Source organism: Neovison vison, chromosome 10 (genome assembly GCF_020171115.1).
Source record: "Neovison vison isolate M4711 chromosome 10, ASM_NN_V1, whole genome shotgun sequence".
In the NCBI taxonomy this organism is placed as follows: domain Eukaryota; kingdom Metazoa; phylum Chordata; class Mammalia; order Carnivora; family Mustelidae; genus Neogale; species Neogale vison.
The window spans coordinates 39583610-39608537 of record NC_058100.1 but is presented as its reverse complement, the minus strand read 5'-3'; the positions used below and the strand labels follow the sequence as shown (position 1 = coordinate 39608537).

General features: G+C 40.2%; 1 protein-coding gene across 11 annotated transcripts in view; it reads right to left on the bottom strand.

Moving 5' to 3' along the window:
• The window catches only part of SDCCAG8 (SHH signaling and ciliogenesis regulator SDCCAG8), a 228725-nt gene that overhangs the window by 125695 nt on the left and 78102 nt on the right, over window positions 1-24928 (bottom strand). The window contains exon 13 of one of the 11 annotated variants that reach the window (XM_044267052.1): window positions 19472-20514. The exons of the other annotated variants lie outside the window; for them this stretch is intronic. Coding sequence (XP_044122987.1) covers window positions 20299-20514 — 216 coding nt within the window. The 3' untranslated portion in view covers window positions 19472-20298. Of the gene's footprint in view, window positions 1-19471; window positions 20515-24928 lie in introns of those variants that run through there. 11 annotated transcript variants of the gene reach the window in all.

Below are 24928 nucleotides of genomic sequence, written 5' to 3'. Positions count from 1 at the left end.
AATAATGTATACCTTGGGAGAGAGATGATAGTTTCTGTCAAGTTCTATACGGGTAGAAAGAATAAACTCTCTGGAAATTTAGAACGTGCCTACTGACACTTCTATTAACTTACAGATGTTAAGGGTGCTTCTACCAAATCACTAATAAGGTTTTGTCTGGAGATACACTAGCTACCTGTGGCTATTTAAATTTAAGTTAATTAAAATAAAAAGTTTAGATTCTCATTTGCATTATATGATAAGCGCTCAATATGGATGGTTTCTGCCATACTGGACAGTGCAGGTATAAAATATTTTCATCACCACAGAAAATTCTATTGGGCAGCACTGCTGTGGAATAGAGCAACATGCATTTCTAAGACTCACTCTCCAAACTGCACTCTTAGAAAACCAGCCTATGTGAATAAAAGGGGCATTTGGGTGGCTTAGTACTTTAAAGGATCTGAATTTTTTTTTAAGATTTTATTTATTTATTCAGAGAGAGAGCACAAGCAGGGGGAGAGGCAGGCAGAGAGAGAAGCAGATTGCCCACTGAGAAGTGAGCCCAATGCAGGTCTCGTTCCCAGGACCCTGGGATCGTGACTTGAGCTGAACATAGATGCTTAACCTACCGAGCCACCAAGGCGCCCCAAAACTTTCCAGTTTTCTAATTGTTTCTAATGTGACTACTAAATCGATCCTTATTCTAAGCAAATTTTTTTAAAAAGAATTTTAACAAAAAAGTTTTTTCTTTTTTTCCTTTCCTGAATGTTAAGGGAGGTGGCATCAACCGATCACTTACATTCAGAGGCATTTCCTCAGAGGGAAAGTAACTCTCAGCCAAAACAAGTATTCAAACCAGATGAGAAGGGACTACAGCAGGAGAGAAGTGCCTTTCTGAAAGTATGTATCCAAAGAAAAGAAAAATTTAAGACATCTAAAATAAAACAGATTCTGTTACACTGCGACGATACAGCAGACTTCTTGGTGAAGCCAAGCTTAGACCACTCTTCTGTGAGGCCAAGAGATACAGAGACAAAAACAAGAATCATTTCAGCTGTGGAGTCAGTTTACCAAAAAGAGCCCGGGTGACAGCTCTACTCTTTTGGGCTGCCTTAGGAAATGCTTTCCTCTGGCTAGAAGTAGAGGAAGGGGTTGCTTTGTAATCTCATAATTCCAATTTCTACTTATCACAGACAAAAAAAAACATTAAGCCATTAATAAGTCTAAATTTTTTCTTTGAAATAGTGAGGTGCCTTGTTTTGCCCCGAATTTTCTCATGCTCTTTCGGTGCTCGTAAGGGGTAAATTATGCGGGTGCATGGGTGGCTCAGTTATTGAAGCACCCAACTCTTGATTTCAGCTCTGGTCGTGATCTCAGTGTTGTGAGATCAAGCCTTGTGCTGGGCTCGGAGCTCTGCGTGAGTGGAGCTTGAGACTCAACCTGCTTGAGACTCTTTCTCTCCCTCTGTCTCTGCCCCTCCCCTTGCTTGCTTGCTCGCTCTCTAAAAATAAATAAGTAAAATCTTTAAAACAAACAAAAGGGTAAAATATTAACATTGTTCAAATATCCATATGCTTACACATTCACATTGTAAACACCACTGGAGAGAGATCTCGACCTTTCACATCTGCTGATGTTAAAGGGGCATTAAGATGACCCTGGGTGAGGCGAAATCTGAAAGAAGATGCAATTGTTGGAAAGCCGTAAAAAAAAAAAAAAAAAGTGATCATTTTTTTCTAATGTTCTACTGAAAAAGAGTTGCTAAGGTACAAGAACACGGGTAAGAATGCTGGGGGAGTTAGCTGCAGATCACAGATTCCAATGGATAAAGAAGACCCCATACTATGAGTAAAAAAGACAGAAAGAACACAATGTTAAAATCTATGTTGGATTCTTAAATTAATGAAGTAGTCAAATATATAAATCTGCTCCCTGTTGACCATATCAGTTACTGGGAGATATATCAGTGATGTGATTTGAAAATTATCTGAGAATAATAACTTTTGCATTCGGTTCAATACCAGAAAATGTATCAAGGGCTGTACTAAAAAATGACAGCCATCAATCGTGATGTTAAAAAAGAACCTACCACTTCTGAAACACACCTGCCTTCTGTGGGGGGCTGAATCCTTCATTTTCTACTTCAAAGGTCCCCTGTGTCTTCTAGTCTATAGTTTGATGCCAAGGGCCCTCGGTGTATACGATCCACATCACCCTGCTGGGGGGCACATTTCATCCTTGTCTTCACTCATCATGATCACAGACTCAGATGACTCAAAGTTAACGTTAACTACAACAGGAATACATAGTAGAGTTGCAGTGCATAGCAGCAAGAGAGAAATGGAAGAAGTGTACATAACTCTGTCCACCATTTAACTCAGTGAGTGGCGTCTTAGAATGAATACGAAGACTGAGACATGAACATACGAGCCTTTGGTCAGTCACAAGAGCACGGGTACCTCTTACAGTATGAGCATCCCACTACATTTAGTGCAATTTTATCTAAGAAAGAGATGTATTTTTCACACACATGGGCCCCCAAATACAAGCCTGTCTGGTCCCTGTCTGAATAAAAGGCAACCCATTCCAACAATGGAAGTAAAATAATATGAATTATTTCTGAGAAAGGGTACGAATGTCTCCAATGTGGTAGGGATATAATGCTCTAAACACATACAAAATTAATGCATACAAATCCATGTGGACTATGAAAATTATAAGCAACTTATGAGATTTTTCAGAAGTCATTTTGACCACATAGAATATTCCCCTTTCAAACTGAATTTAGACATAACCCTCTCCTGAAATATCACTTCACTATAATGAAATATACTGAGTTTATTTTAGTAGTAGAATTTATTAAAATAGCTTTGCAAATAATTTTAGTTCTATATTTATAAACATTCTGGAAGTTGAGGGGTCATTTACATTTTACTAGTTTTAATTGGAGGAATTAATTGCTTTTGCTATCATTGGTGAAGACTTTGGGATTTGTCCCTACATAATCAAGGATCTGCTATAATGTCATAGATTTGAAAACAGCTTCCTAATACTGACTCCTGTGGCTACCCTTCTCCCCTCAATGGTGAGTTGAGTGAATCACTAAGTTTAAATGTATCTATAAGTAAAAACCTCCTAGGAATGGTTGCTTGATCTCCTACAAATCCACCTCATTGAATTATCATCCAAGAGAGTATTTCTCTTTTGTTCATAGCTGTGTGATGAGAACTATGTTAATGGAGTTATTTTAATAAACTCAAAACACTCCAGATCTTTGGAAGTCCCCTGGTTTACAAAGATGGTAATCCTATGCCATCTATTTCACTACACACACCATAAAATGAAATATTGGGACATTTAAATATGACAGGTATTGTAATGTAGTTTGTGGAGAGACTCTCACCAAACAGACCAGTGCAGGTCTACATTCTTCTGTACATAGAGAGGAAATCCTTTAGTATCTCGTAACCATTCCATATTATAACTTTTTTTTTTTTAAAAAAAGAAAGCCTTTAAAAAGGTAACATTTGGCTTCTTATCTTCTAGAAGGGAATTTATGTCAGCAATGTCCTTAACTTCCCAATTTAATAAAGGGAGAAACCATTTTACATTTAAAATGTGAATATAGGGCGCCTGGGTGGCTCAGTGGGTTAAGCCGCTGCCTTCGGCTCAGTTCATGATCTCAGGGTCCTGGGATCGAGTCCCGCATCGGGCTCTCTGCTCAGCAGGGAGCCTGCTTCCCTCTCTCTCTCTGCCTGCCTCTCCATCTACTTGTGATTTCTCTCTGTCAAATAAATAAATAAAATCTTTTAAAAAAATGTTAATATATAAAATTAACTTCATAAGAATGTAAATTGGTACAACCACTATGGAAAACAGTATGGAAAGTCCTCAAAAAATTAAAAGTAGAACAAGCGGATGATCCAGCAGTTCCACTTCTTGGTATTTATCTGAAGAAAACAAAATCACTATCTCGAAAAGATGTCTGCACGCCCAGGTTCATCGCAGCTTTAGTCACAGTAGTTAAGACAGGGACACAATCCGAGTGTCCGTGGATGAATGACTGGATGAAGAAAAAGTGATTTTAGATACTTAGCCATTAAAAAAAGATGGAAATTTGACATTTGTGACAAAATGGGTAGACTTTGAGGGCACTGTGCTAAGTAAGACAATTCAGACAGAGAGACAGATACCATATGAAATCACTTTGTATGTGGAATCCAAAAAAGAAAAAACTGAACTCACAAATACAGAAAGCAGATAGGTGGTTCCCAGAGGTGGGGGGGTGGGCCAAATTGTTGAAGGGAGTGAAAAGGTACAAGCTTCCAGTTATAAGATATCTGGGGATGCAGTATATACTACCATGACTAACGATAACATTACTGTATTGTATATTTGAGGGTCACTAAGAGACTAGATCTTAGGAGTGCTCCTTACAGGAAAAAAAGCATATATCTATGCAAAGGGATGGGTATTAACTAAACTTACTATGGTCATCATTTCACAATATATACATATATCAAATCATCGTATTATACACCTAAAACTAATATAATGTTAAATGTTAATTGAATCTCAATAAAGTGGGAAGAACATGCATGTGTTACATATATATTATTTACATATACTATATATATTTAAATATATACACATATTTAAAATATGCATGTTTTATACACTATAATCTATTATATGTGCATGCATGTTTTAAATATATGTGATATATTCAAATTACCTGAAATGCTAATTTAATAAAATGACAGGGAAATTAGTAAAAAAAAAAAAATGGCCAAGAAGAAACTGTGGTTCCTTCCATTCTTCTCTGAAATAGGGTCATGGGCCTTTGGCCAAAAGGCAGGAGAGAATGGCAGGTGAAGACAACCCCAGTTTCTGTGGTGTGAGTCACCAACACAAAGGAATCTTTGGCCTGTGCTCCCTAACAAAATAAAGCAATTCTTTTTCATAGTAACTCTCTATATGATTCATATTAAAAAATGTTAGAGGAACTGTAAGCCAATTCTCTTTAAGGCATTTTATTTTTTTTAAGAGACTTTATCTATTTATTTGACAGAGAGAGAGAGAGACAGCATTGGAGAGCAGAGCAGGGGAGCAGCAGGCAGAGGGAGAAGCAGGCTCCCGGCTGAGCAAGGAGCCTGATGCTTCGATGTGGGGCTAGATCTCAGGATATCCTGGGATCATGACCTGAGCAGAAGGCAGACGCTTAACCCACAGACCACCCAGGCGTCCCTCTTTAAGGTACCTTAAAAAGTATTTTCCCTGCTATAGTTAATACATCCAAAATAAAAAATAAACCTGGAGTGGTTTCTCTCAAAAGGAGCTGTAATAAAAACAGGAAGATCCTTTTTCTGAGGGGATATCTTTGCATTAAAAAAAAAATAGGTCCTTTCTAAGGTCAAAAATTATTTCATATGTTTTTCTCTCTTATGAAAGAGGAACTATCCAACAAATACAAATGCTGGAAGATAAAAGAATTACTCAAGAAAGCATCTGTAAATGTCTATCCTAAACTCAAATGTTCATTACGATTGTTGACTTTATCACCGTTTGAAAACTATTTTATCACCAATTGAGAAAATCACCCAAAGCAAAAATAAAATACTCCCAATTTAGGAAAACAAACTGTTAGTTAATTCTTGTAAATAATTCCTTCCAATCCCTCAATTCAACACAATAAGTGCTACTGAGTGCCTACTATGTGCCGGGCTTTGTACAGTATGTATATTACATATTTTATATATGTATGTATATAAATCCAGATGGCCAGATAATTACATACACCTATACATGTTCAATCTGTCCACTATTTGTCTCACTTTCTTGTCCTTTATACCTATTAAAATATAAACTAATTTCCTATCATTTTGATAAAAAGGAGCAAACCCAATGATATATCTTGTTTTTCATAGCATTACCTCCTCAAATTTACAAGCATCTGGCCTATAGTAAATAACAGAAATTACTGCAATACTCTTGTTTAGTTCTTGTAAAAATTTATAATAGAAAATCTTATAAGTATTAATATTAAGGCTCCAGGATTCATGTTAAATGAAGTCTAACCATAATTTTTACATTATATTTCTATATTTTGAGACCCCTTCTTTTGTGTCTCTCTGAATATTATAGCTATTAATACTTTCTGATAAAATAATTCAATTGAAAATATACAGAAATATAATATTAAAATAACTTTAGTCATATTGCCCACTACTAATTACAATGTTGTTGCTACTGTAGCATTTCTCATGGCTAGCAATGGAACTAAACACAAACAAAAAATAAGACTAAATATAAAACCACACTAAAACAATTTTAATAAATGAGAATGAAAAGCATTTTTAAGTAAGATAAAGATGATTTCACTTTCTATACAAATAAATAAACTGAAATGAACTAAAAGTACTGCTATTCTAAAAGTTTTAACTGATTTTGCTATAGGAAAAATTCTAACTAAATTTAAATGTGTGAAGTTTATTATATATTTATGGTTTAGAAAACATCTTTTTATTACTAATGTATTGACCATGTCCTCAGGTTCTCATTATGAGATTAAAAATACTTAAAAGAACATCAAGGATATAATTTATCACCCTAAGTTAAATAATCTTTGAAATTTTTTCATGACTGACACTATTACATGAATTGCAGCATAAAGGGTTCTATTCTATTGGCTTCTAATGGCGTAAAGAAATACAGAATTCCAACCATTTTTTATATTTTCTATCTGTGCTTCATATGTAATTTTCCAACTATAATTATAGGAATACCAATATTCAAGTATGCTTTTCAAAGCCAAAATTTTTTTGAATAGACATAAAAGTACAGACAACTACCAAGCTATAATTTCCAAAGAAAACAAGTTAATAAATTTGCTGCTATTCCAATAGTAAGCATGGTTTTTCATTTATTATGTCAGCTATTAAAAATTGTGTAAAAATAAACCGGCCCATTGATTCTTAGTAGAAAAGCAGGCAATTGTGGCAAAACGACTGTGTCTCTTAGATAAGGCACACGTTTTTATTACTGTCCAACAAGGACAAATTTAAACTCTTATACTCGATGTTACTTTTTTAGGAGTTGTCAGAAAAGCATCAGTTAAATATTCTGACTCCTAAAGGGAAAACACAAGAAAGCTTTAGGGTTATTTTGCACCCAACTTTCAGGACCTTGATGTGCATTCCTTAATTTACCAAATAAAATTCTCCTTCCTTAAATAATGCACTGATCATATTTCTTCTAACATGTGCTCCTACCAAAGGACCCTAAAACATTTGGGTGTTAACTCCCCGGTTCACATCAAGAGTTTAATAAAAATATAGGCCTTAAAGAAAAAAGATACAGTGAGAGATAGAGATGCCCGGTTGTCATCTTTATCTATCCTGTCCCTTTACGAATGGGAACACTGGGGTCCACCGGGCTCAAATCAAACAGACCAGTTAAGTTCACTCAACGGGACTAGAACCCAGGCTTCGGACTCTTCACCAAACCCCATTTCCATTCAAATGTGGAATCAAGCCAAACCACAATGCTAACTCAGTTAACAAGCATCAACAAGCTTCTATTGGCAATAATTAATTTTTTTAATGCAATAAAGAAAACACATCATCTGTTTCTTTTCTGACAACTGTTATGCAACAAGAAGTTTTTCTCTGTGCTTTGTGTATTCCCCTATTAGTGAAATTCTGTCAATCTCTGACAGACAGAACAAAATTAAGACTCAGATCCCCCTTTGTAAAACTAACTTCATAAGACCATATATGTCACTGCTTAATTTAAAAATATATGTTATTGGATTTTATTTTTATCATTATTACTGTTTCGTATAGGTGCTGGGGCAAAAGAACGTACTTCTTTTCTCTCGAACCAAGAAAAGCTCAAACATTTAGACCTATTCAAGATCTTCCAGCCTTTCACTTGAAGCGGAATGATTTCATTTCATAGGAAATCATTTTTTAATTTTCACATCAGTTTGAGATGACTGAGGAAATAAAACCCCTACCTAAGGAGTCTAGACCACGTAATGGCACAGATGAGGGAATGCGGCCCCTCCTCCGCCCCAGACAAATACCCTGGCCCTGCAAGAGGTCAGCCCCTGTTACCACCTCCCCACTTTGTTACTCCTTGGTCTACCGGATGACTGAGGACAGCCACATCAGAGCTCCGGCTGTAAGACTCTAAAGAGAGTAAGACAGGTAGAGTTTTCCTGAAGCACACCAAGAGCATCCAAACCAAAACACTCTGACCACTGAAACAGCATGTCTGTCTTCGACTCACCTCTCAGCTGCTACTCTGCTCAGGACACAAAATGGATTCTCCTCCACTGGAAAAATTGGACAATTTAACCTTATCCTGTTGGACGGTTTTCACCGAAATTAATGAGACGTTCTTATGTGAAGAGGAAACAGCAAATTTTAACAACAAAACTGGGTTTATTTTTAGAGACATAACTGATTGAAAAAAAAAAAAAACCCCTTCTGTACTGAGACATGGCGTACGTGATCTCACCTTATGGGGAGTTTTTAGAAAATTCACTTTAGCTGTGAGTTATAGAAATATTTCTGTAAAATTCTATTTGGGGAACTTAAGAATTGATTGTACTTCACTTTAACTCAAAAATAACCTATATTTTCTAACTAATTTGGCAAGAAGCTTCCAGTGCAAAGTAGATGCTTTAGTTAATAAATATTTTGAGTATGATTCTTTTCATGAACAGCATCCACATACAAAGGAGTAAATTCATCCATTCATTTTGTTGACCATCTAGTCAATCACCAAAGCTCTATGTATATACACAGCTTTTCATAGCTTAGAAGACAACAGCATACAAAGCACTGAATTTAGATGCTGTGACAATTAGAAAAGTAACATAATTTTTGCCTTCATTCATTTTTATTGAAAAATGAAGTCATCATAGAAGAGATTAATACAGGGTAATGATTAGGGCAGTGTTGAAAATCCACATATAACTTTTGATTCCCCCAAAACTTCACTATTAAAAGCCTACTACTGACCAGAGGTCTTACCAACAATATAAGCAGTTGATTTTGTAGGTTCTATGTATTATACACTGTTCTTACAATAAAGTAAGCTAGAGGAAAAAATGTTATTAAGAAAAACATAAGGAAGATAAAATACATTTATAGGGCTGTTCCATATTTATCGGAAAAAATCCATTTATAAGTGGCCCCTAGGAGTTCAAACCCACGTTGTTTCAGGGTCACCGTGTAGCATAGGGATTTGACATATGGATACAAACATGCTTTTAAAAGGACAGTAGGTCAATAGACTGGACAGAAGAAATCTGAAAAAATGGTTTTACAGAGTCAGATTCCTCAAATTTCCGATTTAGTCTATCCAGATTGTTTAGATGAAGCAATGGGAATTTCAGGCAGGCCCATCCCCCTTCCACGGGGAGTTTCCCAGCACAGATTTGAATCTGATCCCCATTCACAAGGTACTCTAGTTTCTTAGCAATCTGTGCCCAATTTCTTCAGGTTTGCGGCCAAGAGAACCTGTCGTACGGTTCAGTGGTACCCGCGTGCACTACTTGCACATAGTAGGTACGAAACTCAAATGTGCTTTGACTTGCTAAGAGTATTTTGAAGAAGGAAAACAGTCTGGTTCTCAAACAAGAAAAGAAACCATGATTTTAAGCAAACACACGGAGGACGTAATGAAAATATCTAGCTACGGGGGGGTCTCCGGCCACAGTCTACAGGGTTCTGTTCTGCTATGTGTGCTAAACTGTTTAAACCACTGACTTTACTAAGGACTCAAAGATGGGCTGTTCAAATCTGTCTGTGACACAGACCCGAGAGGACTAATCGATGATGATGAGATGTCAAAACAGAATCCAAAGAGGTTCAGACCAGCTGACACAATAGGTCCAAACAAAATAACCAACTTTCAGAGAAACAAATGCAAATACCTCTGTTTATGGTCCATTGTGGGGCAGCAGACCTATATCATTTTGGGGTTTTAACTGAACCGACGCTCAGTAAGAGTTCACAGCGAAACACGTTACGCAAAATGAGAAGGCAAACTAGTCTAGCTCTGAGGTTCCATTACTGTACACTCAGAGGACCTGCCAGGTCACACCCAAAATACCAGAGTCAGTTCTCAGGACTCTGGAAAGCAACTAGATAAGATAGAACACAGTTAGGAGAAAGAGAAAAGGGTGGGGAATGGGAAGAGCAATCATCAAGACATTAATTAAGTTATTAACATTATATGTCACGTGCTGAACCAGAGGGTTAACACAGATTATCTCACACTTTACAAAATCCTGTAGAGTGATCATTTTATGGGCACCTGGGTGGTGCAGTTGGTGAGTAACCAACTCTTTATGTCAACTCAGGTTATGATCTTGGGGTCATGGGATCGAGCCCTGTGTCAGGCTCTGCACTTATCAGGGAATCTGCTTAAGGTTCTCTCGCTCCCCCTCTCTCTGGCCCCCTCCTGCTCATGTGTACTCTATCTCTAAAATAAATCGATAAATCATAATTTATTTTATTTTATAATTTTTTTTACTTGACAGAGATCAAAAGTAGGCAGAGAGGCAGGCAGAGAGAGAGGCAGAAGCAGGCTCTCTGCTGAGCAGGGAGCCCCATGCAGGGCTCGATCCCAGGACCCTGGGATGTTGACCTGAGCTGAAGGCAGATGCTTAACCCACTGAGCCATCCAGGTGCCCCTTTAAAATTTTTTTTAAAAGTGGTAATTTTATCTATTCTCATTTTACAGATAAGAAAACTGAGGCTAAGACATCTGAAGTAATTTGCCCAGGTTCACCATGGAGTAGATAGCGAAGTTAGAATCTGACTTCAGGTCCAACCTCTTTACCCACCCACCCTCCAGTTACTGGGACCCTAACTGCCTGTGAGACCACTGAGGCCACAGAGATATCAGAGCAGTGGCTTGAAGGCTGTGATGCACATGGCTCTCATGGGAAGAGCAAGAACCCAGGCCCTAGTGTGGGAGTGTACCTGATGTGTTTATGGAACATCAAGGAAGCTAGGGTGGCTAGAGCAGAGTAATGAGGGGGAAGAGATCCACTAGACAGTTGTAATCAGAAGAGTAACAAGATTTGACATGGGTTTTAAGAGGGTCCCTCTGGCTGCAAAGGGACTAAGATGGGGAGACAGAGGAGAAGGGAAATCAGTTATGACATCCTTTTAACAACACCAGTGACAATGGTAGTATCTTGAATGACAGCGTGGGAGTGGATGTAACTGATGAAAGTAATGGATGGCAAGTAAGCACCCGAAAAGAAGTGTAATATCATTAATCATTAGGAAAATGCAAATTAAAGCCACAATGAGATACCATTTTACACTTATTAGAGTGGTAAAATACAAAAAGTCTGATTGAACATTTTAGAGTAATTAACTGCTAAAAAAAAAAAAGAAGTATTATTAGAAAAGAAGTCTTTTTCTTTCGTTCTTTCTTTTCTTTTTTTTTTTTTTTAGAGAGAAAGAGAGAGAGTGTATGCGGAGGAAGGGGCAGAGGGAGAGAGAGAAACTTAAGAAGGCTCCATGCCCAGTGCAGAGCCTGACACGGGGCTTGATCTCACCTCCCTGAGATTGTGATCTGAGCTGAAATCAAGAGTCGGACACTTAACCGACTGAGCCACCCAGGCGCCCCAAAAGTACTTTCTCCTCGACTCTGACTCAAGCTTTTTGCCTGCACAACAAAGATGAACTAGGCGTTAGAGGGTGTGTCCTCTAGTTGACGGGTTATTACTTATTATTGAAAGTTCATTCTTCAGCTCACCCATGCATTCATTTACTTCATTCAACTGACAGATAACACTCGTGGTAATAAGCCTTCTCTGTGCCGGGTGCTGGGGCACACAAGGATGCGTGAGACAGAGATTGACTTCAAGTGGCTTCCTGCTCTATCTGGCAAGTGATGTCAGTTTTCTGGGGCTCAGTCTTCTGTCCTCATGTCTTGAGCTTCCTTTTGTCCTCCAGGTAAATATGGAAGAGGGTCGCTGCAAATTCTGTCCCTTTTGCCCGAACGGCCTTCCCTTCCTGCCTCTCTGCTCCACTCTAGACGAGGCTAAAATATGACTTTTACGATAGTATTTTTTTAAGCAACAGCTTTATTGACATAATCCACATACAATTCTCTCATTAAAGTGTACAGCTGAAGGTGTTTTAGTTTATTCAGAGTTGTGCAACCATGACAGTGGTCAATTTTAGAACACTTTATTACCCACAAAGAAACCCCATGCCCATTAGTGGTACCTCCCCCTCCCAAAATGCTCCCAACCTCCTTAGCCGGAAGCGACCACTAATCTTTCTGTCTCTATAGATTTGCCTAATTTGGATACTTCCCACAAATGGAATCATACAATATGTTGTCTTTCACTCAGCATACTCTTTTCATGGTTCAACCATTTTATGGAATATACTGGGACATCTTTTGTTTTAATTGTCAATAGACAGATAGAGATATAATCACATTTTATTAATCTATTTGTTAGTTGATGTCCATTTAAGTTGTTGACATTTGGGGTTATTATGATGAATGCTGCTTTGAACATTCCTGAACACAGTTTTGTGGGGATATGTTTCATTTCCCTTGGGTATATACATAGCAGTGGAATTACTGGGTTATAGTGTGACTCTATGTTCAAACCTTTGGAGAAACTGCCAGACTTTTTTCCAAAGCAGCTACACTACTTTACAATCCTACTAGCAATTCATGAGGCTCCAATTTCTCCATATCCTTGCCAACACTTGTTATTATCTGTCCTCTTGATTTTAGCCATTTTAGTAGGTATGAAGTAGTATCTCATTTTGATTTGGATTTGCATTTCTCTGATAGTTAACGACGATGAGCAACTTTTCACATGCTTTTTCTGCTATTTGCCTATCTTCTTTGAAGAAACATCTGTTAAGATTCTTTGCTTGGGGTGCCTGGGTAGTTTAGCTGGTTAAGAGTCTGTCTTCAGCTCAGATCATGATCTTGGGGTGTTGGGATGGAGCCCCGCATTGGGTTCTCTGCTCAGTGGGAAGTCTGTTTCTCCCTCTCCTTTTGCCCTTCCCTCCAACCTATGTGCTCTTTCTCTCTCAAAAAATCTTTAAATAAAAAGATTCTTTGCCTGTTTTTAAATTGGGTTGTATTTTTTTTTTTATTAAAATGTAAGCATGCTTTATAAGTCCCAGTTACAAATCTCTTAGCAGCTACATTATTTGTAAATATGATCTCTCATCATGGGGTCTATCTTTCCACTTTCTTGCCCGTGTCCTTCGAAACACAAAAGTTTCCTATTTTGATGACACCCAATTTATCTATTTTTCATTCCTCTGTTGCTTGTACTTTTGATGTTAGATCTAAGAAACCACTATCTAGACCAAGCTCAAAGGGATTTATGCCTCTGTTATCTCCCAAGAGTTTTAAAAATTTAGCTCTTACTTTAGGTCTTCACTTCGAGTGAATTTTTGTATATGGTGCAAGGTAGCAGGCCAAGTTCATTCTTTCCTGTGTGGATATTCAGTTCGCCCAGCACCATTTGTTTGAAAAACTATTCTTTCCCCTATTGAATTTTCTTATCCTTGTGGAAAATTGGCAGTTGAGTAGGGTCTTTTGTGAACTCTGTCCCACCACAGGAAGCCACTTATACTGAGGCCTCTCGTCACATTTTCACCTCCTTGCCAGACTATAAGAGTTGTTTGAGCAACACACATATTTCATTTTAAGCATATCTCATTGCAAAATCAGTACCTAATTGTGAGTGACATGTAATAGTTTACCAATAACTATTAATTAAGCAAATGAGTGCCTAAAAATGAGGTAATCATTCTCTCCTCACCTGCTGTCTAATCATCGACAACATGAAGGGGACAGACCGAATCATTACAAACTTTCTGGTTCTCAGTGCCCACCAAACCATTGGTGTTTATGACCCGAGGCCCTCCCTCTGATTTTGCATATGCGGCCAATAGAGGAGAGAGACTAAAGAAAAAAACCACCTCCGTGAATTGTATTGCTCTGTGATCAGAAAGCATCTTCTGAAAAATGCCAAGCTCTATCAAATTACTCCCAATGACCAGTAACGGTTTGGGGCAGGGATGTGGGGAGAAGGAGGTTATAATAGCAATTACAGTTTTCAAAAAAAAAAATCTTATTATCATGGATCCCTCCTGAAAATACTGATGGAACACAATGATGGATCTGTGGTCATATTTGCCTTCTCTGAGTTAGTCTAGTGGGAAGCAGAATATGTAGAGGCAAAAGCCCAGTTGTTTTCTGTGTAAATGTCCTTAGAATGGTTTCTAAAATCTTCCTTTTTCTCCTCCAGTTTTTTCTCCTCTTACCCTCCACTCCTCTTTTCTCTTCTTGTTTTTATGGTTGAGAAAACTCTAGGGTCCTCCCTTCTGTTCTGGATGATGAAGTTAGTCTAAGGTCTCCTAAATTCAGCATTTAGAGTCTTAAGACCTCAGGCTCTGCTCAAGAAAAGTCATCAGCTAGTTGTATCTCTTGTATGACATATTAGTAAGATACACACAAAGATAAATATCCACACATAGATTTTTAAATATAGGCATATGTAGGTATTTGATCCATCATCTTAATTCCCCCCTCAGATGAAACCATATCTGGTTCTTGTTATAAAAACCTCTATGGCTTCAATCATGTATACATAGTGGACCTTCAGTGAGTTAAGAAAGAAATGATGACCCAGTCCTATGATTCCAAAATAACCTTAAGTGTAGACACAACTTGAATACAACATCCTAAAGTTTCTAACTCAAATTAGGATCTGACCATTACCTCTTGGTATGAGTGAATTCATATTGCTTTCTTTTTAAAAAATTTTTAAAAATTTATTTTAGAGAGGGAGAGCACAAGTGGAAAGGAGGGCGAGAGGGAGAGAGAATCCCAAGCAGACTCCCCACTGAGCACAGAGCCCAACATGGGGCTCAATCCCATGACCCATGAGATCATGACCTGAGCCAAAACCTAATGCCAGATGCCCAACAGACTAAGCCGCCCAGATGCCCCTGAGTGAATTCAGAGGTCTGTGCATGAAATTCTGAGCAAGCGAAAGAGGATTCCAAGTGAAAAGGCAGTACTTGCAATGGTGAGACAATCTTTCAAGTGCAACAATTCTTCCCAGTTCATGGAAGTGTTTACCTCCCTGTTTTCCTTAGCTGCCATTCTAAGGAGACAGGCACACTCCCTTGCACTTCAATCGAACTTTCAACCACAGCTTGACTTAGGATTTCCAAAGCCAAGGCTAATGTCATTTGCATGAGTTATTGCCATGGAGAGAGAGAGACAGAGACAGAATGAACATCAGAACTTCAGTTGTAAATACAGAGATTTGACACAAAGAACAATTTTCCATTCCTCATTGGGAGAGCAGAAGGCAGGCCAGAAGTAAAGACACTGCTGCTTACTTGTTTTTTCCCTAAAAATGAAATATAACTGCAGCTGATCCACTTAAAAACAAATGCCAACACCGAAAAGGGTTAAATTACTTTGACCACCCGTTAACGAGAACAATAGGAAAAAACCTAGACACCTGGCAATTCATTAACAGTCAGCTATATCTAGAATCTCTGTCTAGGGCAGTCTTTCACACCAGACTCCAATGAGGGCCAGGGAAATATTCCAGGGATATGTAAAACCTCTAAGAGAATTTAAAAAAAAAATGTTTTCATTTTGATGACTAAAAAAAAATCAAAACACAGAAACTGAACATGATCTTATTCTAACCACAGCATTTCCTTCCATCACTGCACTTACGAGAGCACAAAGTGCAAGTCTTAAGGGGAAGGATTAACTATTAGAATCACGGGTCTCTAACAGGAGAAGACCCTTGTCATCCTGTGGATCGTGCATTCACAGGGAAACTCTGGCTGGGGATATGTAATTCCACGGGTTTGGGGAAGGCTGGCTATTCCTCTAAAATACTTCCTTAAAACAGTTTGCTGTGGTCTGAAATGCTTCCAGTAGAATTTCATTCTTAAATTCAGAGTAGGGCTTTAATCCTTATTGCAAATTAAAGCCTATCTTGTAATTAAATTCAGCCGTTTAAAAGGCTAGTCATTTTATTGTTCTATTATTAATCATAATGAAAAGAATATGATCTAAAATTGATGACAATAAAATTTCACCCTTATCAAATCAGGTGAACAACTGGAAAATCTGAAATGACACTTGAGACTCCATGCAATTTATATCGATTTTATTAATACTTAATTCATCATTAAGAGGGGCAGAGAAATATTTCCTATGTTTCTGGAAACACAGGAATTTTGAGCTAAAGAAAAATCTTAGCTATCATTTCTCCAAGGTTTCCGCTTCCTGGGAAAGAAGGTAAGGCTCTTGAGACGTTTGCTCAGGAAGATAGCCAAAAAGCCAAATCAAGAAGTTGAGTCTTTGGACTCACAGTCTATAGGTAAAGCAAGACCCTGTACCCTGAATTTTACCCTCCACCATTAGTCATGCAGAAATCTTCTACAAATCATTAAGGCAACTGTGAATTCTTTATTCCTAAAAACTAATGCTACTCGATTCTAACATTATTTAGAAAATGACATCTGAAATTTGTTACTATCTGAAATTTGAACATCTTAAGATTATTCCCTCATGTAGAAAATACTACAGAGGAAATGAAAAACTTATGCAAACATTCCGCGGATACAGTATGATTCCGGTGCCTGACTGCAGGGTGTGCGGTATGTTATGTAATAGGCGATTACCCTGGGATTCTGAACCTTACAGAAAGCAGCCTGTTTTCTATGGGCAATCTTTTATAATGGAGCCATGGCATTGGAGGTATTGAGGTCGTTACACAAGCATACTATGGAATCAAAAGACATGTGTTCCTTGAATGCCTCCTCCTTTTTTTTTTTTTTTTTTAATTTTATTTATTTGACAGACAGAGATCACAAGTAGGCAGAGAGGCAGGCAGAGAGAGAGGAAGGGAAACAGGCTCCCTGCAGAGTAGAGAGCCCGATGCGGGGCTCGATTCCAGGACCCTGGGATCATGACCCGAGGCGAAGGCAGAAGCTTTAACCCACTGAGCCACCCAGGCTCCCTGCATCCTCCTTTCTCACATGCCAACCCCAGCCCTGCCCCGTCCTTTGGCCAAGTTGCCACATTAGACCTCCCAGCCAGAATGTCTCCCTCTCATCCCTGCTGGGCAACATCCTACCCACCCTCCAAAGATGCCAGGTCCCCCTCTTCTAAATCCTCGTACCCTTGTAGAGTTTGCTAATTACAGTTACTGGGATCTCTGGGATATGTATTTGTTTGCATACCTGTCTTATACCTTCCCTTCTTTAAGAACAGAAAACAGAAGCCCATTCTAGGCCAGCATGGTGCATGGGATACATGATTGTTGAATTAAAGCAACAAGTGGGGCGCCTGGGTGGCTCAGTGGGTTAAGCCTCTGCATTCGGCTCAGGTCATAATCTCAGGGTCCTGGGATCGAGCCCCACATCGGGCTCTCTGCTCAGCAGGGAGCCTGCTTCCTCCTCTCTCTCTCTCTGCCTGCCTCTCTGCCTACTTGTGATCTGTCAAATCAATAAATAAAATCTTAAAAAAAAATAAAGCAACAGGTAAAGTTTAGGGTAAAAAATTTTGAATTTGGAACAGTGTCTGTTCTATTCCAAATCTAACTTCTTATTCTTTCCTTTAAAATACATGTAAATGGCGATGCCTGGGTGGCTCAGTGGGTTAAAGCCTCTGCCTTCGGCTCGGGTCATGATCCCAGGGTCCTGGGATCGAGCCCCACATCGGGCTCTCTGCTTGGTGAGGAACCTACTTCCCCCACCCCCTCTCCTTACCTACCTCTCTGCCTCTTGTGATCTGTCTGTCGAATAAATAAATAAAATCTTAAGAAAAAAACACGTAAATGGCCCTATTAAAGTGATCACTATGAGGAATAGGCAGCAACACATGAAAACGCTGGAGATAGAGTTATGTGAAACAAGCAAAAACCAAAATTATACCTAGGCTGTGTTTACTAATTGCAAATATCATATATGCATATGGACAAAATGTAGAAGGGAAAACAGAAAAATGAAAACAATTGGTTCTATTGGGTGATGGAATTATTGGCTTCTGTGCATATACTTATGTTCATATAATAAATATTATTTTAAAGTGTATACATCTGTAGTAATTAGTAATATTTATGCTGAATATCAATACTAATATTCCTGGATTGTTTAAAAAAAAAAAAAAGCACATGGAGCTGTCCTCTGTCTACTGCCTTCTAGTTTGCTGCCCTGCGTGGACACATGGAGAGCCATGGGCCACCTGGTCGCTACCACAGTCGTAGAGTCGGTTCCCAAGAAGGTGCTCTGTGAGAATGGCAGGTACGTCTGTGAGTCCAATATTCAATGTCAAAGGAAGCACCACACAAAAAATGTTAAGGACCAAAATATAGATCACTCCGTGAAACTGAAAATATAGCAAAAACTCCTTGAGTTCAGTTTACAGCTTTATCGTCTTCTCCAAAAGCAAACATTTCTTTCTAAATGTTTACCCCATAAGGCATATGCTTTCTAAATGGGCTTGCTTTATGTCCTGCTTGTGCCCTTCTCTCTAAATCGCCCTAAATTGCTATCTTCAGATATATTGTTTCTGCTTACACATTTGATTTTTTAAAAATACATCATTATGGTGAACAGCATTACCATGTTTCCTGGAGAACTGAATGACTCTTTTTTGAGTGTTTGAATTTCTACTGTGTTTTTGTGAATGACGATACATACTGCTACCTAAAACCTCGGCCCAAATCATTAGCTAAGTCACCAAATGCTAAATGCCCCAACGATCTCCAATTTGGTATTATTCACTGGGGTGATGTGGAACTGCTCCTTTAAAAAAAAAAAAAAAGAAAAAGAAAGAAAAAGGGAACTTACTTTTTCACTGCTCATTTTGTGACTTTACTGACATAATTGTGGTTTAGAATGAAGACATTAACTTTGCCTGGCATTGGAGAAAAATGAGAGGTTCAATAATCTTTTATTAAACGAAGATATTTTTATTTACATAATCCCATTTGTCCCATTCAAGCATCGTGCAGCACCGGGACAAAAGAGGCTGATTTATTAGACGCACGCCAGGCTGAAGAATTTGCTCAGAATTCTTGGTTAGGCTGTGATAAGAACACAAATTTATCTGAACAATGCTTTAGGGCGTACTTAGGGAAGATGCTATAAAAAAAAAAAAAGCTTTATTGCATCACACACATGGAAGCAGATTCTGACTCTCATGGGCCAGAGCCAGCATGAACTTCACACTACATTAATTTGCACTTGTCGATATGCTGCTTTGCAAGTCTTTTGTAGGCATGTTCAAATGTGTACCCTGTCTCCTCCGCTAGAATATAAACTCCCTCAGGGCAGGACCCGGGTCTTCCAGTTAGCACCCCCACGGCGCCTCCGCATCGGCCTGGGGAGTGCAGGGCCGCTGCCCGAGCGGGGAGCGGGGAGCGGGGAGCGGGGAGCGGGATGCGCTAAGCTTCCAGCAGCGGAAGAGGGTGTGAAGAACAGTGGCGAGCGACTCTGTCATCACCAGGACCGAGTGATTACATGTGCGAACGGCAGGCCCAAGTGGCCCCTCTCCCAGTCAGTTCTTAGAGGCAGAAGTGCGACTGCAGGTGGTACTTGAAAAGTCTCTCGAGTCTGGCTCTCCAGAAGCCATCCATTCTCTCAGCACATCCTCCCGAAGCCTTCTGACGAGAGCACGAGGCATTGCAGACACGGAGCAGGGCAGAGCCGAGGAGGATTCTGCTTTAATGTGTAGGTGCGAAACTGCGAGCAGAAAAGACGGATGCCACGCCTGGCCGCTTGAACAGGGAGCCCGAGATATTCTGAAGGTGCTTCCACGGTCCGGCGGGAGACGTGGACCTCGCAGGTCCGCGAGCTGGGCCTCTGGCATCCTGCCATTTTTGTCTGAAACGAGCGATTTCAGGGAAGAAAGTTCCATGGCGCGTTGCTGTGATCTCCTTCCCTCTCCCTGTCAGAAAGTTCTTCTTCCAGGCTACTGGGATTTCCAGGGGCTGTGATTAAACTGCTCTGTTCTTATTCCTTCCGCCCACACGGAAGATCTAGAGCAGGTGTTTAACTTTCTCCTTCAAAGAATCTGTCAAGTGCTTGAAGACAGCACAGCGATGTGGTAGACTTCTCTAAGTAAAAAGGTACGATTCTTCACGTTTTCTTTATTGCTTTTGTTTCTCTGGCCTTAAGTAGGCCCTCCCTTTAGGACTTGCAAGGCTTCTTCTCATCCTTTTACAAAACAGATGCGCTGCTTCCAACAATCTCATTCGTTCTAGTGAACTTCAGGAACAATTCCCGTGTTGCTAAAGTCCGTGCGGGACAAAGTGCCGAATCCTACTGCTGTAGACGGGAGCTCCGATTCTTTCCCACCCTGACTGTTCCAGCCAAAACCTTCAGATCTACTTATTTGGTTTGCTCCAGGATGTCCGTACCTCGATGCTTCCTGCTCAGTTGTAGCCACAACTCCAAAGTAGTAACTCGTGCAATGCTGGGTTTAAAAAAAAAAAAAAAAGTCTTCCTGTCTCTTGAAAATTTTTTTCCCAACTTAAACTGTACCGCAAAATACATTTTATATTTATATTTACACTCTCATCTAAACCGTTATTTATTTTTAAATATTTATTTCTGTATTTATTTGAGAGTGAGACAGAGAGGGTGAGGGAGCACGAGCGGCAGGGCAGGGGCGTGGAGAGCAAGGTCCCCGCTGAGCAGGGAGCCTGACACAGGGCTGGATCCCAGGACCATGAGGTCATGACCTGAGCCGAAGGCAGACACTTAGCCGACTGAGCCACCCAGGAGCCCCTTTCATCTAAGCCATTTCTAAGCCATAGGCCACGACTACGGTAACGACATTCTAACCTGCCGCACACTCACGTGGCAATGCTACGGCTAAGAGATCAGGGGTGAGGCCGGGCATCGTACCGCAAAATACTCCGAAACCATTAAGTTACCACCTGAGACTGATGAGTCTCCAAACTCAAAGAGCCCTTCCTTCCAGTAAGGCCTGAGAACCTCAAGCCATCCAGTTCTATTTCTGTACCCGGGGCAGGGGAGGCAAACTTCTACAAAAGCTCAGACAGTAATACTGTAGTCACTGGGCTACGGGGATGGGGTCACTGCCACAGCTCGACTGTGCGGAGGGAAGCAGCCATCGACAGCTCCTGCGTGAACGGAAGGGGCTGGGTTCTAACACAGCTTTACTCATAAAAGCAGGCGGCGGGTCAGACCGGCCCCGGAGGTGCAGTTGGGCAGCCCCCTCTTACGGGTGTGGGGCATATGGGCGTGTTAAACACTCGTGCACAACCATATGTGTAAGGGGGTGTGTATCTACCTGCAGCGCCTGCCCACCCCATGGCCTTGGCAGCATCGCGGGCGTGCGGCCGGGGCAGTCGCCCAGAGCTCCGTGTTTAGAAGGGTGCTGGGCTCTGCTGTCTCCTGCTCTGTGGTCGACATCTGGACATCTGTAATGACTGGTTATTGGCATGTGTGCTTTGTCAGAGATGTCTGATGGGCCAGTGGAACCCCCCCACCCCCCCCTTTATAGCCATGGTCTTGTCTCTTCACCGCCTCCCAGCAGCCCCGAGACTCAGACACCGTCCCCTGCCGCTGCCTCTTCTGGCCCAGCCTTGGGGATCTGGCCGCCTTCTGCCTCGGGTAGAACCAGGTCATGGCAGTGTGAGGGCGGGGAGGGACGGGTTGTGTTCTGCTGTTGCCCTCTGCCTCTGGGAGGAGCCTGGATGTGAGCCTGGGGAAGATTAGGACCCCTGACAGACAGCCCAGGACACGGTGGTGACCATCCCTGCCTCCAACCGCCATCACTGCTGCGCGCTCGGGAGATCCAGCACGGAGTCTCTGCCCTTCTTGACCCGGGTCCCACTAGGCCCACCGGGCCCCACGAGCATGCCTGTGCGGGACGTGGTCCGAAGTCAAACAGCAAATACTGGGCAAGAGGGAGAGAGAAAAGGGAAGGGAGGGAAAGACCGAGAGAGAGACATTCTAGAAGAAAGGACAATGTTTTACATTGTAATACCTCTAGCAGCACTTTCTTCCTGCATTTTGGACTCAGGCCCCTGCATTTTCCTTTTACACGATGCCCTGCTCAACCCTCTGTGCTCTCAAGAATCACTTTCTGAGATTCATGTACTAGAAGGGAAGGTGACAAGGAAACTTCCACTTAGGCAGCACTATGTACGAGGGCTTCCCCAGCATTCCCCAACCTCAAGCGTAAGGCTTGGAAGTTAATTATGAATTGTGGGTTTCCGACTCTAAAGGGATCTGCTGACTGGGGTTGCCGCATGGGGTCCCCTCCCTCACGCAGCTGCTGTAGGAGGAATTCTCATTTCTTCAGAACGATGACAGACGAGTCACCTTAGTATAAAGCACAGCCGACACGTATGTACGAAATTTAATAGGACACCAACAGATAATAAAGTTGAAATTTTGCTGGGATATCCCCTTATTCCCTATTAAAGGAGATAAACCCATACCATTCTGACATACAAAACACACCCGCGTGTCGAGTTTGGATAAACCTTGGTGAAAGGGGCACCACGGATATGGTCAGAATAAGCCTGAGTACGGGCCGGGCATGACGAGATTTTAAAGAATTATTGTTAGTATTGTCAGGGGTGACAACGACATAGCGATTACAAAAAAAAAAAATCCTTCCGAGACACAGGCTGAGGGGTTCACGGGTGAAATAACATCATGTCTGAGATCTGCCTCAAACGCTTCAGCAAAAGGAGCAACAGAAGAAGGAGACAGATGAACAGGCTGTGGAAGAGAAGATGAAGAAACAGACAGTGACAGAGAAGATGAAGGAGGAGAGAAAACATGTGAGCTAGAACAGGACTGGCAAAATGATTAACCTAGGTGATGGATGTGTGGGAACTCATGATGACATTTTTTTATATGTTTTCAACTCCCATAATGGACTCCGTGTGTGTATGTGTTTGTGTACCTGTTGCCTACAGAAAATTTTCAAATAAAAACTAGGGCACAGATTTTTCATTCTCCTCCATACCAAATGTCTTCTTTTTTTTTTTTTTTTTTTTTTTTTTGTGCGAGAAGCATTCTCTCAGACTGGCAGGAGCGCTCTCCGCTGAAGAGATACAAAGGAGTTGATGGGAAGGATAATCTGCCCATGGGCTCCTGACACAATATAAAGAAGAAAAGGAGAAAGTGGGAGGAAGAGATCGCTATTGTTCCTCCCCTAACCCTTCCTTCTAATTATGCCAGAGTCAAGGCTCGGGTCACAAAGAAAATGATTTTGGTGGTCAACCATTTGCCCTGTTTTGTATACATCAAAAAAGCTCTTGTTCTTACCACATTCCAATCTCACAGTTTCCCACCTACTTTAGATACGTATTGAGAAGCCAGATTAACAAAAATATGAACAAAATGACTATATTACAAGGAACGCTTTGTCTGTACACCAGGAGATGGCCTTCTTGTTTGGCTGAATTGCACGATGTGCAACACTTTAGAAGTTAAATACGCTGTCTTTTACTATAAGTATTTCCGATAAATGCTCAACATGCACAGCTTTGAGAAGTTGAATGTAAATTTCTCTCTTGAGTGCAGATGGTGGCCAAGCAAAGCAGCTCTTTGGTCTTAGAGACAGAAGGTCAGGTCATGGCTGAAAGACCAAAGAACAATTGCTGCTTTGCTCCTCCAGATCATGCACGGAACGAGACACCACCACTTTCTTTTCTGAAGCTGCCTGTTCAGTACAAAATAGTTACAAAGAGCACCTCTAAGATTTCCCTACATTCTGTCCCAGAGAAAATGATAACAAGGACATCCCATCACAAACCCCTTGTAACCATTCCAAGGTTTTATTCCTACCCTCTGTGACCTCCTAAGAAGGCACATCTTTATCTAAAAGCAACACTAGAAATCAGTATAAAACTGCTAATGTTTGACTAGGAAGCAGGAAATGTTTACAAATAAAAAAGCCTTCTTTAAAAATCCTGCTACTTTGGCCTCCGCATCATTGTTGGTTAATTGTTGCAACGAGTTAGAGCTCTGAAAGACAGATATTACAAATACTTCTACACGTTATTCATTTACAAGTGATACGATAATCTTATTATTCTGACCTTGTTTTGTCTCCCTAGAACATTATCCTGTAATTTTAAATAACTCAGATAGTCTTATTTTTTTTTCCAATTAGTTCAAGTTGTTATGTTGGGCAGACATTATAGAATAATACAAAAGCATATAAGAATGCCTGTTGAGCATACCAAGATAACCTTTAAAGAAAAAAAAAAGTCATAATATGTCAGGAAAGGAAAGTTCTGTTTGGTTTGGCAGTGCTAGACCTTCCGTTGCTGATGGAGCATTTTCAATTCCACTATCAGGCACGCCCCCAACTGGATGCAACAAAACAGTTTCATCATCTGCATACGTTAATAATGAAAATTCTCAAAATTAAAACCCCTAACACTCTGAATATAGTAGTACAAAAGCAGAATCTGATTCTGGTTGTTCAGATGTTAATTTAGTGCCGGGCATTTCAGCTAGGACTTGAAAAACTTTTTCAAGTACTAAATTTCATTATCACTTTCATTTTTAATACTTTCCCCAAACATCTTCACATCATCTGCATAGAGAGTTCACTGGGTTGAAAGGGAAAAGATGCTGGAAAGCATGGCAAAAGCTATGAACTAGAAATACATTTGAAAAAAAAATACTTTAAAGTTTACCTACTTTTAAATTGTGGTTTTTAAAAAAAAATACTGACACCGAGAACTCATTTTACTGAACAGATTTATCAATCTGCTTCCATTGAACATAAAGAATGAAAACCTTCAATGTTCTATCCTGTAATACAAAAGTAGCAAACCCAAAGTGAGTCTATTAGAACTGCCTCTCTCAAAACTTGATCCATGTCATCAATC